The 17,760-nt window shown below is 36.3% G+C and overlaps 1 protein-coding gene across 1 annotated transcript in view; it reads right to left on the bottom strand.

Annotated features, from left to right (window-relative positions):
* Tmeff2 (transmembrane protein with EGF like and two follistatin like domains 2) overlaps positions 1 to 17,760 on the bottom strand; it is a 249,943-nt gene that overhangs the window by 230,936 nt on the left and 1,247 nt on the right. The window contains exons 2-4 of the mRNA XM_059278296.1: positions 16,251 to 16,360; positions 8,432 to 8,561; positions 3,309 to 3,335 (exon numbers count right to left, since the gene is read on the bottom strand). Coding sequence (XP_059134279.1) covers positions 3,309 to 3,335; positions 8,432 to 8,561; positions 16,251 to 16,360 — 267 coding nt within the window. The remainder of the gene's footprint in view (positions 1 to 3,308; positions 3,336 to 8,431; positions 8,562 to 16,250; positions 16,361 to 17,760) is intronic.

Here is a 17,760-nt window from a genome sequence, read left to right as displayed (position 1 = left end):
CAAAAGTTTGATCTGAACAATAAAGTAGTCAAAACTTTCTATAAATTGTGTCCAAACAAGGTTAATTTTATAAAACCTTTATATCCATTTTACTTAGGATAAAAGTTTTCTTCAGTCATAGTAAATTTGCACAGTTATGCCCCATGCAAATGAGTAAAGCTTAAATTATTCTTAAAATCGTCATGTCTAATTTACTTTACTAATATGATACTTTTCCATTTAAAAACACAGGCCAATCTAAAACAGGTAAATGTGACACAATTTTTTAAAAATGAATTTAGCCTTGGGGGTTAACCATTTCATTTATGGCAGTTACCCCTGGCAAATGTTTGCAGGTTCATCTGCTTATTTTACCAGTCATATCAACACACTCCAATTGAGAATCATATGAACTTTCTGTCAAATGAGGCATTATAAACACAACCACCAAGCTTCCAACACCCTTGTAAAGCTGACCCAGTTCCTATATATTCACATTAGAACAGTCACAGCATGTTCAACCACTTGTAGTTCATTCAAAGGATGATCCTGGGTCCACTGAAAGCTTCTTCATAGGATCTTTACAGGACCTCTTAGTACAAAGATAGTTCATGCTAAGAATGTTAGCTCCAAACCCAGTTTTGACAACTCAAGGGCTATGTGATCTGCACTTGAGTTTATCTTTGTCATTCTAATTACCAAGCTATTTGACATCTTAGAATAAATAATTTAAATAAAATTCAAAACTGTTAGTACCATAGAATACCATAACACACAAGCTAGGGAAAGCAATCCAGCCAGCATTCCAGTTTTGTCTCTAATTTAAAACTTTTATTCATATTAATAAATTTTCAGAACATTTATTATTTGAAAGATTGTATCTCAGAATTCAAAGCTGTGGGTCTCAACCCCTTTGGCAAACCTTTACAAAATTACAGTTATGAAGTAGCAATGAAAATAATTTTATGGTTGGGGGTCACCACAACATGAGGAACTATATTAAAGGGTTGCAGCATTAGAAAAGTTGAGAGCCACTGGTTCAAAAGGTTATATGTCCTATTTCCTACAAGTAAATATATCTTACGAAGCCATTTGGTCAGTTATGGTAGCTCCTGTCTGTAGACCTAAGATTTGGGAGGCAGAAGCAGGAGAAATGTTCTGAGCTTAAGACCAGCCCGGCTAGACTTACTGCTTACAAAGTGAGATTCTCTCTCAGCAACAATAATAACAGGAGTGCTTTTATAAGCTTTAAAATTTGTATTATTAATAAGGAAGCTATAATTGAAAGGAATAGTTAAGAAGAAAGGGAGAGATGGGTTGAGAGAGGAGAGAAACAAATTGGAGAAAGAAAGGTGTTTCCCAATGGTGGATCCCTCTGCTTATGAACTATGCAACCCATGTCATACTAATAGGAGGAAAATGATTTCCTTAACAAGCAAACAACCTTATTCAGATGGTAGGGAGCACAAGGAACAAAACAATTCAATCTAACGGTAACGAGGAAGGATGGGCTTGGCTTGGCTTCCATTATCTTGTGCTAAAATCACTGGATGAAAACTAGGAAGCAGTACTGGTACAGACAGCACAGGTTATTATTTAAAAACAAGACAAGATGGTTGTTGGGTGGGGAAAGTATGTGGTGAAAACCCAGCCCGACAGTGAAGACATTCTGTGTTCTGTGGACCAGTTTTGTTTTCTTTATAAACATGGTAGCAAAGGAATGAGACTTGTTGGGTGAACAGTGGAATAGCTCAGTCTCAGCAGAGTAATGGCCAGAGCAGTCTGCAAACAAAACTAACTGCTCAGGAACTGTACAGAACTCTGCTGCGTAGAAACAACTTCCTACCAAAGCAAGGTTTTAAAACTGGACTGCCTTCATAATAGTTCAATGGCAAAACTTCTGCTGAAGTCACTGCCCATTTCCTGTCTTTTATAGGAAGATTCAGTTTGTTTCTCAAGCTCTCCCTTTCACAGGAAGTTTTCTGGAGAGTACCGTATTTATCACATAGGCAGGAGGAGCAACTAGATTTCTTAGGAGCAAAACAAGTCTATTGAAATATGAATGGCAGTCTACAGCCATGTGCCATCACACATGCTCTGCACTTAAGTCATAACTGCTGCTTAGGTTTTAGCCTTTCTGGAATAATACTGAGCTTCAGTGTGCAACTCTGTGCTCTCCAGGTGTAGCTCATTTGAATTGTTAAGACTTTATCTCTTCAAGACCCAAGTTTCACAAACTAGATCAAGTGTGCAGCATTGAATCACTTTCTTCCTAAACACAAAGTTTTCTCTTATTTGGTTTCCACCACGTTCCATATTTTCTAAGAGTTATAACAATTATTTTACACAGCCTAAGAAATCATTAAGATAGCATTTCTATTTCAAATCCATTTTCATTTTATTAATCTTACAATTACATCTTGGGTTTTGTTCTTTAGTTGTTTTGTGTATGTAAAAGTGGCAGTGGGGATTTCATTTCATCTAGGATATTTACAAGGTAAGTTTAATCTAAAAATAAAGTATTTCTTTGGTTGTAACCAGATCAGGTGGGACTTGTAAAATTTCTGTTCCTCTCTTATGTACTTTAAATAAAATTAAGTAATCAAAACATACATCTTAGCTGGTTGAACCGAATAGGATACACCAGGTATGCCTTTAATCCCACTGCTCAGGGTGCAGAGGCAGGTGGATCTCTGTGAGTTCAAGGCGGGACTGGTCTCCACAGAGAGTGCCAAGTTTGCCAGAACTACTTAGTGGACTCTGCCTCAAACAAAGCAAAGCAAACAAAACTGCATCTCATTTTATTAAAATCAACTTTATATTAATTGAATCAGGAAAGAAAAGATAGAATTTTGTTGTCTTTAACTTAGCTTTTATCTTTTTATTTTTTATGAACTAAAATTTCTTCACTTTAATTTAAATTCTGATATTGTAAGTCTTTTATGTGTTAATGATGATTGAGGGCAACATTATGTATTTAAAAACCAAATATTCAAACATTTTCTCCATGAATTTTCTCTGTCTTGCTAAATATGTCTACAATCGTATTTTGAAGTTTTGGCACTGTTTGTATGCATTTCAAACTCATACACAAGCAAGTACATGAAGGAGGAGATGAAATGAGATGTGTGTGATTCATGAACAGACCAAAAATAGGCATGGAATATACAGTAACTAAACTAGGAGAACAAGTTTTCATGTGGTTTTCCCCTCTTAAAATCCAAAGTCTAGGTTTCTCTGAGATGTCTGCTTTGGAACTAGTATCACTAGGCATCCACAGTAATCCACTGAAACATCCAAATACAGAAAAAAAATCAACAAAATCCTACCTCCATCTCCAGATCCTGATCCTGCATCTGGGAAGGAAAAACAAAAAACACATACAGTTCATGATCACTTGAAAAATACATCCAACAATGAGTTTTGTAGTTTTATTGTGGTTGTTTTGCATTTGAGACGGAATCTTTTGTAACCAAGGATGATTTACAGTTGGCTCTGTTGTGGGGAAGCCCCAAACTCCAGGCCTTCCTGCCATCAGCTCCCAAGTGTGGGGCTCACAGAACTGCATCATCAGCTTGTCTACTATCTCAAAGCTAAAATACCATTGGTGTAAAAATTAGTAGTATTTAATCTGTTAATATATAGTTTCTCAATTTAACCTAATTTCTATTGACATAATACATAAATAAGATATAGTTTTTAATTCTTAAACTTTGTGAAACCTGTATTACATAGCTTTGGGGAAAGTCCTAAACTTGACCGTGTGAAATCCCCTTGTTTTAACTTTGATTTGTAGACTTTGACATAAAGAAAGACAAAATGAGGTGCTTCTGTAACCTTATTTTCAAAATTAAACAGTATATGTGGCAAATTAACACATAACAAAGACTTGTATCCTTGCGAATTGTTCATAAACAAAGATAAAAAGAGCTAAAGAGAGCACTTTGTGTGATGAGGTGCTTACCAATACCACACTGGCTGAGGAGTCCGTCTGTAGCTAAAACACTGTGTTTTAAATGAGTAGAGGTAAGCTTCCCTTTGCCTTGGTGCTTACAACGGAACAGACAGCAAGAGAAGTTGGCAGGAAAACAGTCCTGTGTTGAGTTTCTGACTCTGCTTCTTCCTGCCCTCCCTTCCAAGTCATTGCAAGTAGTTAAAGTTGGCTTTTTTTTCTGAGAACACACATTCCAAAAATACTCAATTCCCTGGTCTGGGTCAAGACTATTGAGTTTCTATCTGTTCCTAAATGTAGACATCTTCCTCTTTCCGCTTATTTCTTTTCATTCTAAATAAGTTTCATTGTGGATTTCTACTGTTAAAACTAGGTAATATGATATTTGTAGTCTCGTGCTGTTACTACTCTACATTGGAATCTCATACAGGATTCAAGACATACGTCAGGAACCTCCTCTATGAATTTGTGTTCGTTGTTTAGTTTAATTAATATAAGACATTTCTTCATCTTGCTGGCTCTTTGACATTTTGCTGAGAAACATGATATAGAGCGGCCAGGGGCATGCAAATTCACACAACTGACATTTATGGGAGAGTGGATGCATCCATACAACATGTCTACCTTTGTGGCATTAACACTGCCATGGAGGAGCAGCAGTTGAACAGTAAGTCTTGATAATATCAATTGATTCATTAACTGTCATCATGACTGGACATATACTTAAATACAAGCTAATTGATAGAAACATATATGTATATATGTTAAGAATAATATTTGTTAATAATAAATATATATTTTTAAGAAATATATTAAATATAAATTATATATAAATATGTTTCTTAACATATATTTATTTTTAATATATTTCTATATTATATTTATTTATTATATATTTATTTTGATATACGTAGGGTTTTTTTGTTTTGTTTTTTTGAGACAGGGTTTCTCTCTGTTGCCCTGGCTCTCCTGGAACTTCCTCTGTAGATTTGGATGGCCTTGAACTCACAGAGATCCTGCCTCTGCCTTCTGAGTGCTAAGATTAAAGGCATGTGCCACCACTGCTTGGCTATATACATATTTCTTAACAAATATAGAACTAACTTAGAATTGTAATCCTATGATTTGGCATTTTAATGATAACATATTAAGAAAGGCTCATGCATGTCTCTCTGTGACAGGAACATATATATATATAACAAACTCATTAGTTATAACACTATTTCCTTTGGACAGAATAGTGTTCAAATGGTCAATGTTTGCTGAGTTTCCTCTGAGCATACTTTCATAGGTAAAATTTGAATAGACTTTGTCTGAATTAATGTGAAAGCTTATTTCACTATTACTTTTATTCAAAGGGACCACATCACAGGCTGTACTGTTACATCCTGCCCATATGTTCTCTGTTTATGAAGTCTATTTCTTATTTCCTTCCAAAGTCAGGAACATCTGTCAGGCAGGCCAACAATATGATGCTTGTTCCTCCATGCTTGAATATGACACACATAAAGAGAAAGGTATGTGTGTTCACAGGCTGCAGGCTGTTAAACGACAAGAGGAAACTTCAGCCACCTTCCTAAGCTTATTCCTTCTGTTTAATGAGTATAGTGAACAATAGCTTACATTAAATGCATGAGTACTGTTTGGAATACGATAATTAAAATGTTGAGAAAGAACATCTTGCCTATTGATCTTTAGGCTTTTGAGTAAATACATATGGCTGGGAAAGTAAGGAAAAAATAGTAGTAGCATTTTGGCTTTTATCTCCTACATATATTTCTCAAATTTCAGGGGATTTAGTCCACGTGATTAGTGTTTGATTTGACCCAAATTAAATAGCTAGGGAAGAAAAGGGGAATAGATGGGAAAATGGCCACTGTAGTCAACAGCATCATTATGAAATACTTATGGGAAGCTTTAATGTTTTCTCAATTGTAGGATGAGTCATCTTGGCAAGCCAGAAATAAGTAGCCTAAGAAAGTCGCAGGGAGGCAGAAACACCCCCAGAAAGAAGGGATACTATTGGACCTGAATCTGGGCTCTTCATCAGCTCAGTTCTTGCAAGGCAAGATGTTAAGCTGACAGTGAGACCAGCTATGGGGAAGCCACATTCTGGGTACAAAAACAGTTTTGCAACACTAATGACACAGAACAAATATAAAATTATATGTTCTTCAGCCTTTTATTCCTAGAGAACGCAGCTTGCCACCTCCACTCAGTGTCAAAGAGCATTAAAAATAAATGAGAAAATTATGAAGACAAGTCAGAACCCCAATTTATTTGCTGTCAGGCCTGGTTTCTCCATCACTGCTCAGACTCAAACCCTTTTAGATTCACTAGTCAACGGAAGGTGCATTCAGCTAAACTGGCTGACTAATTAAATCCTGCAGAAATCTAAGTATGCAAATGAGGTAAGGACAGCTTCTTCAATTGTGATTAAATTTTCTACTTGGCTAAGTATTTATTTTCATAGTAAAAGCAGCACACTGGGGACTCGGATGAATAGACCTGAATGAATCAAGAGCGTGACTGCGGACTGACAGGAACTGAGAGGTTCGGAGAAAGAATACCATTTTTAGTACCAGATGCTATTTGCCATAGCCATAACTCCTGCTCTGTTTCATGTGTGTGCTGCCTACCCAGCCGGCTGGTTCTCACCTGGCGGTGTGCAGATTGGTCAGGTGCCCTCCTTGATCATAAACAAAGCTTTTCCTACTCTCCCTGGCGTTATCTACAATCTTCCCAAGGTCCAATGGTTCCATTCATTTCTGTCCCATTAGTTTTGAAGTAGTTTTTCTTTACTGTTTTGTCTTTTGGTATGGCTGAGTACTTTATTTTCAGTTTGTTTCTTAGTGGTCTTTCTATGCCCTGATTCCTACTCTGAGTTAGCCTTCTGGTCCTCTTCTGCAGGGATTCCTGCCCTCTGACTTGCACATGCACTGTTACTTTTTGACACACTTTTCACTCCAGGAGAAGCAGCAATGACCTCCTCTGCCAAGTCAGTAGTGAGCAGAGGCTAAACAGGCTTGCTGTCCGGACCATCTTCCACACAGGCCATTCACATACAGAGGCAAAGACTCATTCAGGAGAAAAGACCCCTTAACAACCAGCCCAAAATCAAAAGACTGTATCTCTGTAGTAAAAAAAAAAATGTCCCTGATTGACTGTCCTTTGTTCATTTTGGAAACCTTGGTAGTCAGCAGGACATCTCTGAATATCATTCACCCTTAACAATAAGTAGGCTGAAGACAGTCTTCTAAGGAACCCAAGACTTTTTATCCTTGTTCATTTTATACCCTACCCAAACAAACCAACACATGCCTTTCCTGTAACACCCTAAAATGACAAAAACCTGTTACTCCAGAGTGACTTTTATATAAAAGACTCCCTAGTACTAGTTTTTGAAAGAAGTTTTCTTATTGCATTATTATTTATCCTGAATATGCATATGTCTTTCTCAGAAACTATGACTTTCCAAAAAGTTCCTGTAATTAAGTGTAGCTTTCACGATGCACTACTGTTATTTAGGCCAGGTGCTTATGGCGCCTGGAACCTAACCCACACTTGGCTCTTGCTTAAAGCAGCACTGCTTTCCTAAGCAAGCTCTGACTAATTGCTTTTTTTTTGTTGTTGTTGTTGTTGTTGTTGCTTTATTTCTCTACCTGTAAATTGCTGGGCTGTAACAACCACTGCACAAAACAAAACAACAAAAAGAAAAGAAAAGAACAGAAAAGGTAAAAGAAAAAGAATCAGGAAAACAAAAGAAACCCAATCAAACAAACTAAAACACATAACCATGAAAAGCTAAGAAGCTCATTGCTTGCCTGCCTGCCTTCTTCCCCCCCCCTCTCTCTCCTCCCTCCCTCCCTCTCTCCTCCCTCTCCCCTCCCTCCCTCCCTTCCTTCCTCCTTTCTAGCATTCTTAGAACAACATAACTAAAGAGCTGAAGAGTCTGAGTTGAACTGTGTCAGGAAGACAGATGTTAGTGTCAATTATTCACACCGCCAGTGCATCCTTCAGTGTGATCCGCTAAAATGATAACCAGTACGTTTTAAAGTTAAAATCTGACATTAGTGCCTCCACAAAAATACTTGTTGACTTCAGAACTCAAACCTGCAAAGATGCACTCGAGAGGATAACCCCGTTTCTCAAAGGAACCACCGATTGAACAAACAAAAACTTTATCTATAAACTTGATATGTGGGCACCCAATGCACATTTCTAATTATACTTTATTCAACTGTCTATATTTCACTAAGCAACATATGTTCTTAGAGGTAACAGTTGTCATACAAGACATCTCTTCTTTTTTTTACCGATGTACTTAAAATTTTTTTAAAAAGTAAGGCTTTCTGTTTTGTTTTGTTTTGTTTTGTTTTTAACAAAAGAATACATGGAATCCCTAGTCAACATATAGTAAGGTTGGTTTTCAGAGCTAAGAGGAAACAAGAAGCCATTGGACTCACAACCCGTTTGGGTTTCAGGGACACTCGTGCATACCTGTGGCACAGGATCCTTCCGAGACCACAAGGATCTCACTCTGCTGCTTGCAGGCAGCCTGCCTCAGGTAGCACTCGTTCTGGTAGCTCTCTCCATTCGAGCCACACACAGGCACATAGTCACTGTTGCACTGAGAAACAAAGATAAAAAACACGACGGTTGTTATTGGGTTCTACATCCCCCAGACATCCTAAACACAAATAACCATTTCCAAAACAAACCACATCTCTTGGTTTTCAGCCATCCCCCTTGCGTCACTGAAAAATGCACAAAGGCCATGTCAAGTCAGCCAATTTGTCACTTGATTTGGACAGAGGCACCACCACAAAGTATCCAGATTGATTAGGTGATTCCAAGAAAGTGACTGAGCCATTAGCACACAAAAGATGTAACAATGCACAGACCTCTATTATTTAATTTTTTTCTTGGTAGGTATCCTTGCTGACTTCTTAGGGTGAAAATAAACAACTTGGCCGTGTCAGGCTATTAAAACCAAGGCTGACCGCTATCTGTACTGGGAGCAGGACTATTTAGCTGAAATTTCAAAACTAAAACAGCAAAAGAAAATATCCAGTTACTTTTTGGTTATTATTTTTCTATTGAATTTTAACCTTGATACATTAAGAAATATTCAGGTAAGATATTGATTTGCTAATTACTTTTTATCATTAAAGCTTTGGATATTGGTAAAGACAGAGTATAGAAGTAAGACTATGAAATATAGAGGGGGAACTTTCTCAAGTAGTGAACTGTATATCAAAATTGTTGAATATTCCAAACAATCACTAAACAATCGCTATTCATGTATGCTTCAGGAAGAAAAATGTTAATTTTTAAAATAACCTCATTACCAAAAACTACATATTTCTACAATGGAAATTAGGCAACCTACTGGGTACAGCCATCATATTATAATCACACTCCAAGACATTAGAGATACTTGGCTGTGTCCTATACCTGCTAATTATACCAGGATGTGATTATCTGCTGATTACTACTACTGATGCACTTCATTGTTTAATTATAACAAATGAAATGATCAAGATGATTATTTGTCAAGGCTTGCCTATGCCAGAAACACAGTAAGGAAAACCATGCATGCAGATACATGTGAAAATGCTTTTATGTTTTCTGCTTTTAATTAAAATGTTTGAACTTTTGATGTGCTGTAAATTTACAGTACCCACAAAATAAATCAACAATCTATTCAGGGATCAAGGAAATTTTAATATGTATATTTATATGTTTAAGAGTCTACCACATGTAAATTTTAACTCAAGGATTTATGCCAAAGAAAATGAATAAAACAGGTATAAGGTAATTAAATTGACAAAAACTTGAGGCATATTCCATAATTTCTTACAAATATTCCATAATTTCTTACAGTATCTGTACCTCTTATTCGCAATAATCTTTAATCTTTTCTCACCTTTACATAATAAAAGCGTAGTCATCCTGATGAATTTATTTATTTATGCTTTTATTTTGTGTATGTGTATACTTGTGTATGTGCCTGTGGATTCATGTATACGTGTGTGCCTGTGTGTGGAGGCAAGAGGTTAACATCAAATATCTTCCTCAATCACTTCTTCACCTTGGTTTCTGGGTCGTGGTCTCCCACTGAATTTGAACCTTACAGATTTACCTAAGCCGACTGTCTGGGAAGCCCTAGGGATTGTCCTGTGCCTGCTTACCCAGGCTGCAACCATTGATGTGCACGGTCACACCCAGATTTTCACGTAGGAAGTGTGGATGAAACACAGGCCCTCATACCTGCACAGTAATCACTTTGTTTTCTGAGCACTTTAGTCCTCCACCCAGACAATTTACCTGTCATATAAATGTCATGCCTTTTATATATCACGGAATAACTTAAATATTACATTTTGCTAATTGACGTTTTTCCAAAGAGCAAATCGAAATTTTGTGGCATTCATATTGTGATAGTCACAGTTGTTAACAGCACGATTTACTATATATTTTAGAAATATTCTTTATCTTTACTTTTACAGTTAATAATTAGGTATTCTGGATACCTTATATTCATTGAATAATTCCATTCCATAGTCATACTCTTCGTTCATAGGTTGAGTATGTTTATGTAGCTACACATGAAATTGATTTGATTTTGATATTTGATAGCCTATCACTACTAATTAACTCAATATGCAGTTCTTTCCTGACAGGTGAAACCTGTGGATTGGACATCTTCATAAACTTTCCGTACATATAAAATTACATTTGGTTTCTGACTACTTAAGAGTATCTTCAATGCTACTCATGGCAAATGACAGTGAGACTTGAATTTTCCAATAAGAAGGATTAAACAGTCAAAGAAAAGATAAGGCTGGTGCTAATGTCACATTCATGGCCAGAAGACAAACAGATGGCCAAGTACTGGGTAAATGTGCCATGTTCAGGACCTGGGACAGCAGAATGAATGTAGGGGGACTTTGGAGTTCCCTGAAGCTCCAGTGCTGTCTGAGGGCTTGGAGGAGAGAAGAAGAAGGAGAAAGATGGTAACACCATGGAAACATAGACTGGCTTACCTTTTCCTTAAAGACACGAGAGTTAAAATGGATGTGGATGGCTGGTTTATTAACTTCTTATGCTTGGGTCTGGCATTCTTGCCCCTGGTCATCTAATAACTAAGTTTAGCAATATTCTATGTGCAGATTATTTGGATTCACATTTTCTTCTATCTAACTCTGACTTTTTTCCTCTTCTACCTTCTCATGTACTTCAGAAGGTCAGTCAAATAGTGGGCCACTGGACTGAGTGGGGGGTGGGAAGAGTTTATTATCTTTGTCAAGTGCTATGACACGATGGTGATATGCATCTTAAAATAGAGAATAAACTGATAAAGTGCTCATATGTCACTTCTGTGGGATGCAGTAAGCCAAATGTGAACAGTGCTTAAAACAGAGCTGCCAAGTTCCATGCAGAAGCCAAAAGGGGGATTTGTATAGAGCTGAGAAGAGCTTAACTGTAGATTATCACCACGATGCTTTTGGCCCTTGGTACCATGACTTGCACTCATTAAAATGAAAAACACAAAAGGAAACATATTCTCAGTCACCAAAGCTCAAGGGTGGATGTCTAGTCCTGGGTTTTCTTCTCTTTCTCACCATCTTTATGTAGGTATCGGTTATGTTACTCCACGGTTAAACATTTGCACACCCATAGCTCAGTTTCTTCACCTGAAGTGGTGAGTAGGGACATGTGGAGAACTAACAAATTCATGCTTTAAGAACATAGGCTTCCTTGTAAAGATCACCTATGAAATGGAAATTATTTGGCATTCATGACACATAGTTTTCTTAGTAGAGTCATGAACTACCACTCACTGTGGAGTACTGTTTTTAGAATTAGAAAACAAAGGAATACGTTACAACCCTCTATATGGGAACGGCTGCACCAAAATATGCCAAATTCTTGAAAATGGTTGTTGGGGGTAGTCATGGCATTGTTTAAGGTCTGAAAATAGGGGGAAATTAGATGTTTGGTAGCTTACTAAAGACTACATGGTTGCTTGGTTAAGAAAAAAGAAAAGTCAAACCCAGATTATGGTTGTCTATAAATGTATGTGTTACATAAAATTCTATGAGGAATAAGTGATTCTACTTTCCTCATGTCTTTAAAATCTTAGTTTACTTTCCAAATATTTGTTTTCAATAAAATGACTTAGTCCCCAAGTTTTCACATTGCTTAAAATAGCCATACACTACATTAATAGATTCAATAACTTGACTCTCTAAGATATATGGAATTCATCTTTGCTACCAGGGAATAAGAAGATGATAAAAATTTTCATGTGATTTAATGCTTGTTTGGTTAATACATATTTTAGAGCTGAGATTTCAGCATCTAGAAGCTATATGTGACTTAAGTTTTATCTATCGCCAGCACCTTCCACGGAGTCTGGCATGGAGAAAGTTCTCAACAGATGTTAAGTGAATTCTGTTATATTCCCAGTTGTCAAAGGCTGAGGAAGAATAGCTTAAGATAATATAGTACTCTTTTGGAGGAGAAAATGTTTAAAAATCTGTATGTGTTGTCATTTGACTATTCCACAAGTAACTTTGATTTCTCTAGGACTACATCTCCCTGAATGTATAATGTTTGTGGTTTTTAAAATGGCAGTCCTTGACTGTGGTGAATGTGTCTGTCACTCTCCACAGGTCATTGAAGAACATGAGTTTTACGAGGCTCCTCCCCATCTCTGGATGCTTGCCCTTGAAACCCAGCCACCATGTTAGATCAAAGCCCAAAGTAGCCCATGCAAAGAGCTAGAGGTGGAGAAGAGCCAAGCTCTGCAGGTGGTGGTCAGGGATGAATTAGAGCCCTGAACTGAGCATGCCTTGAGTTTCTGCCCCTTAGCCAATGACAGCAGGGAGTGGAGATAAGCTGGTTTCAGTAACCTCACCAAAACCACAGATCTATGAATAACATAAACACTCATAGTCAGCCTCTAAGTTCTGGGCAAAAATTTAAGCAGCCCCAGTAATTGGACATTTTAGATATTAAAGCATGGTTTATTAAGTGCAAATATTTAATACCCAAGTTAGAAAATTATTGTGAAAGCATAAAGCTACCTCATAATCTAAACATAAAATTATCGTTGATCACTCTGTGACCAGAACTAAGAACAATTGTGTCTTCCTCTCTGCCTCCCCTTCTAACTTTCATCTTTCTTTTGACCTTACTTTCCTTCATCCATCCACTCATCTATTTATTGCCTCTCAGCCTTTTTTCCACAACTGATTTACCAGATTGAGTAGTATATCTTTTGGTATTGTGGTAGAAAGGTAAGAGGTATAAGATTGCATGCCATTTTAAAATTTTATTTCTTTGTCTAAGAATTATTTAAGGAGGTTTAATACCCCTTATCCAAAATGTTTAGGAGGATAGCATTTGAAATCTTGGCATTTGTAGGATGTTAGAGCAGGCTCTGCCCTTTGAGCATCCATATAAAATACTCCAAATCTAAAATGCTTTAAAAAAAATCAAAACATTTTAAATATCATGATGGATTTCAGAGTATTTTAGAATTTGGATTTCTGGGTTATGGATGTTCAATTTATATTGCTTTGGTTCTTAATTATCATCTGTAACAAACTGGCACTGCTGTTGTGTTATTGGAATTTTCATTTGCATGCATAATAATATTGAAAAACTAGATTTGGGGTACTTTATAAATACATCAGTTGTTTTGTGGTGTTTCATATACTCTAGGATAATGACTTAGTGGTAAATTATTTATATTAGTGGAAATAAATTTTCTCATCTTATAAACAATGTAAAGGATCTGTAAATGTATGTCAGTTGTAGCGCACTTGCCTAAGGTCCTGGGTTAAATCACCAGCACTGTAGAAGGAAGAAGGAAGAAAGGAAAAAAGGAATGATGGAGGGAAAAAAATAAAGAGTGAGCCAGCTAACCAAAATTACCTAAATGAGTTGCAAGAATTGAGTGAGTTTTGAAGGGTAGAAATGAATGTATCCTAAAGTATCTGAGGGAAATCAGAATCATATATGTTCATTCTAGTGCGTGAGTAATAATAAATACTGGGAGACATTACAAATTATGCACAATGTGCACATTTCTGTTTGAAATTTATCTCACATCCAGAAAGACTAATGGCACATCATATTTTAAATAGAATAATTCATGCTTATATCTGAAAATGTGCAAGAAAGAGAAGTTTAGGATACTATATAGAAGAGATTTTCAGATCTCTTCCTTTTTCCAGATAAAAGTGGGAAGACAAAAGGAAAACAAACAAACCCACAAAAGAATAACAACAAAACCCTAAATACTGGGAGGGAACCAAGGAACTCCCACCTTAGCACAGTTCATTATTTTAATGTAATTTGTACAATTTTATTTGACCATCACTGAGATTTAGACATTCAATATTTTTGATACATATATAAAGTATAAATTTACTACTACAGAGATTTTTTTCTCTTGAAAGACTGACTATTATAAAACACACATTAATATCAATACAATCCAGTAGGAAATTAGGAAATATAAACTTACAGTATATATTTTCATTTATTACTCTCAACCTACTCCACAATTACTTAAGTTAGTACATATTGGCTGTCCAATGCATAAAAAGCACAAATATCTTGGCTGACAAAAATTCCCTGTGACAGCTAAAAATCAAACAATTCCTTTAATAAGAAAATGATGCATTTCCATTTCCTGCATTCACCCAGTTAGAAGTCTACCAATTCCTTTGATTTTTTCTAGGTAAAGCATCATAAACACAAGCTCCCATTTGAGGAATGTTCTTCCTGGACCACTGTACGCTATTTAAGAACTTACTTGCTATATCCATCCTAGGTTACAAAAGTAAGAGAAATTCATGGGAATCACACAATTTTTAAAAATCTGTAAAATTTCACGGGCCTTTAGTGATTTCTCCAACTTGATTTTCCCCACCTGTTAATCTCTAAAAATTATAAGCTGGGAGCTCTCATGCTCCATCGCCCTCATGGAGTTCATCGGAAGAATGTGGTTCATTGCTCACTGTGGTAGAGACTTTGAAAGTTGATGCCACATGCATGTGATCTGCACAGACACATTTCTGATCTCAATATCTTCAGACACGTTAAACTACCAGTTGGCTCACTCTGCTTCTCAAAAATGTTAAAATAATGCCTAAGGAGACTTTTATCTTGCCTAAAAGCAATTCAAGTTGTATTTAAATGTGAATTCCCTTATCTGCCTCACCAAGATGTTAAATTAAATCCCCAATATTTAATATTAAATCAATTCTCAATATTGTATATTAAGTCAGATATTTAAATATGACTTTTGAGTTTTTTTATTTTCTCTGTAACTTTCATTTTTTCTTATAATTTTGAAGCGTTGCTGATCTTGTGTGCAGTTTTATTTATATGCATAATCCCTGGCTCAGTATATATTAGATGTCAGTGTGCGTTTTTAATGTAATTCAATAACAATCAAGTGCAACTATGATATCAGTGCAATATCTAAGTCATTTGAGGCAATATATGATTACATGAATATTTGGAGAAAAAATAAAGTCCAATAATTTACATGATGAGATAATATGATAAATAATTATTGTAATAACAACAATGGTAGCATCATTTTAAATTAATTTAAAAACTAGTTTTGATGATACCTCCTTCGTAAAAATAAATATGTTTATCTCTACAACTGTTGAAGACTTCCGTGACACATGACAACGTGCATCTTTCTTCTGTGTAGGATCAACCTGAGGCTCTAAGTGCCTCTTAGGATTCCTAGGAGACTATAGTCATTTAATGTGCTATTGTGAAAAACTTTGACTTCTATTAACAAGGTTCATGATTTCCAAGTTGGCACAGTAGTTTTGGAGTGACCTTAATAGAAGTTAAGTTAAAATTGTATCATATTGACAGGATAAAGAAATCAAAGCCCACCAAAACAAAGAACAATAGAATTAAAAAAAAAAAAAAGACAATTCTGGTGAAGAACAGAAGTACAAAGCCACACCTTCTATCCACTGACCACTTTGACAGTTATCCACAGTCAACTGACCTATAAAATGCATGCATTCCACAACTGAAAAGTGGGACCTGGAGCTCCTGGCTTCAGTGGCATTTTTAACTGTGGCATACACCGGTCTCTGAAAGGCATATCTTCTTGACATCAGCTTGCTGTCTTGGCAGTACTTCCATTTGACACCAGCCTCCCTTTGAGTCTGTATAGTTATACATTGCCAAGTGATGGGTTGTGAAAGGAACTCTCTACCTTTCATTCTCTGTAATGAATTGAGGTTGCAAATATCAGATATCTTACCTTGAACTGACAGACGCAAGTCACCGTGTCTCCAATCCTTAAACATTCCCCGTCAAATTTACACGTGTTGGTGTCACACAGGAAGAGATCATTTTCTCTGTCATCATAACCTCGAGTTTAAAGAGAATGCTCAAGTCATTTTAAATGCTATGGATTTTTAAAGAGAAATCTATTTTGTGGCATTCACAGAATTTTCCTAAAATTTAATTTCAATAGCCACAGATGTTCCATAAGGTTGCTTTCTACTAATAATCTCAAAATCTAGTGAAGTGATCAATAATATTTTATACTTCTACAGTAGTTTCCTCGTAACTTCTCTTTCAATATCATCTTTTGATTATGCTTTCCTAGTTTTATCTTAGATTAATACTGACTGAATGGAAGTTTGATACTGCTTCTCAGCTTTCTCATCCCCCCGCCCCCCACTAAATAGACTATACCAGTGACACAAACTCAACATTTTGTAGAAAGATCTAGTGATTGTGTGTGGATGCTATGTTAGTATTTCTTTATCTTTAATTGTTCTTTGCTGTAAGTTCTGAAATGACTCTTATTTGCAATTTTTTCCAGACAAAGAGGAAGCAAAACCTCAATAATAAAGATAAACAGGCTTGGCGTTTCCTATGAAGGTCTCTCTGGCTCAAAGGAAGATTGATCCCTTCCAAGTTAACATAGGTAGGAAGGGGCTGCCAAGTTCATTCGTTTTAGTTAGTGCACACACCTTTGAGATACATGGCTCAGAATGCATTTCTTCATTGCCGATGTCACATTTAAGTTAGCTATTTCCTACACTAATATCAGTGAAGGATGCAGCAAACTAGCCTTGTTGAACATGAGCTACAATCAAATGTAAGGTGTTTTGTTCCCAAGTGGAACTTATTCTTTAAAAAAAAGAAAAAAAAAAAAAACAGCACGCAGGAATGCAGGAACCAAGAATAAGTTAGAGACATGTTGAGTTTTTAAAAAATGCCAAATTTAGAAATTACTTAAAGCAGAATAAAGTCAGTCTACTGACCCAAATATAATAAGACTGTAAATTTCAGCTTGTCTTAACAAATGCTAAACTGGAGTGGGGCGTATTAACTGCCTCTTGGGGTTTATATTAGTCGTTCCATAGAACTGTACATGCCTCCACCTATAAGTTACAGTTAATAATCACACCCTCTCAACAGTTACAGACACTTCCTTTCACTTACACTTCCACAGAAGCCACCTCACTCAAAGACAGACTTCATTGCACCAGGATTTTATTTACAGAAAAATGAAATGCTATAAACACACTTGCTAAAATGAGACCAGACCAGACCACGAGGACAATGCCCAGGCATGTTTATAAAGTTTAAAATGCCAAAGCAATCACACCACAATTCTTCAGGTATACTAGAGGCTCTCATACTGAAATGTAAAACCAGCCAGGAAGAGCAGAGCGTGATAACTTCAGTCTTTGGGCTCTTTTCAATTAGTGGCTTCAGCAGTGCAGCCTGTCAGGTGTTAGCATTTTGACAGGGAC

Source organism: Peromyscus eremicus, chromosome 13, assembly GCF_949786415.1.
Source record: "Peromyscus eremicus chromosome 13, PerEre_H2_v1, whole genome shotgun sequence".
In the NCBI taxonomy this organism is placed as follows: domain Eukaryota; kingdom Metazoa; phylum Chordata; class Mammalia; order Rodentia; family Cricetidae; genus Peromyscus; species Peromyscus eremicus.
This window is presented reverse-complemented; position numbering and strand designations above follow the sequence as displayed.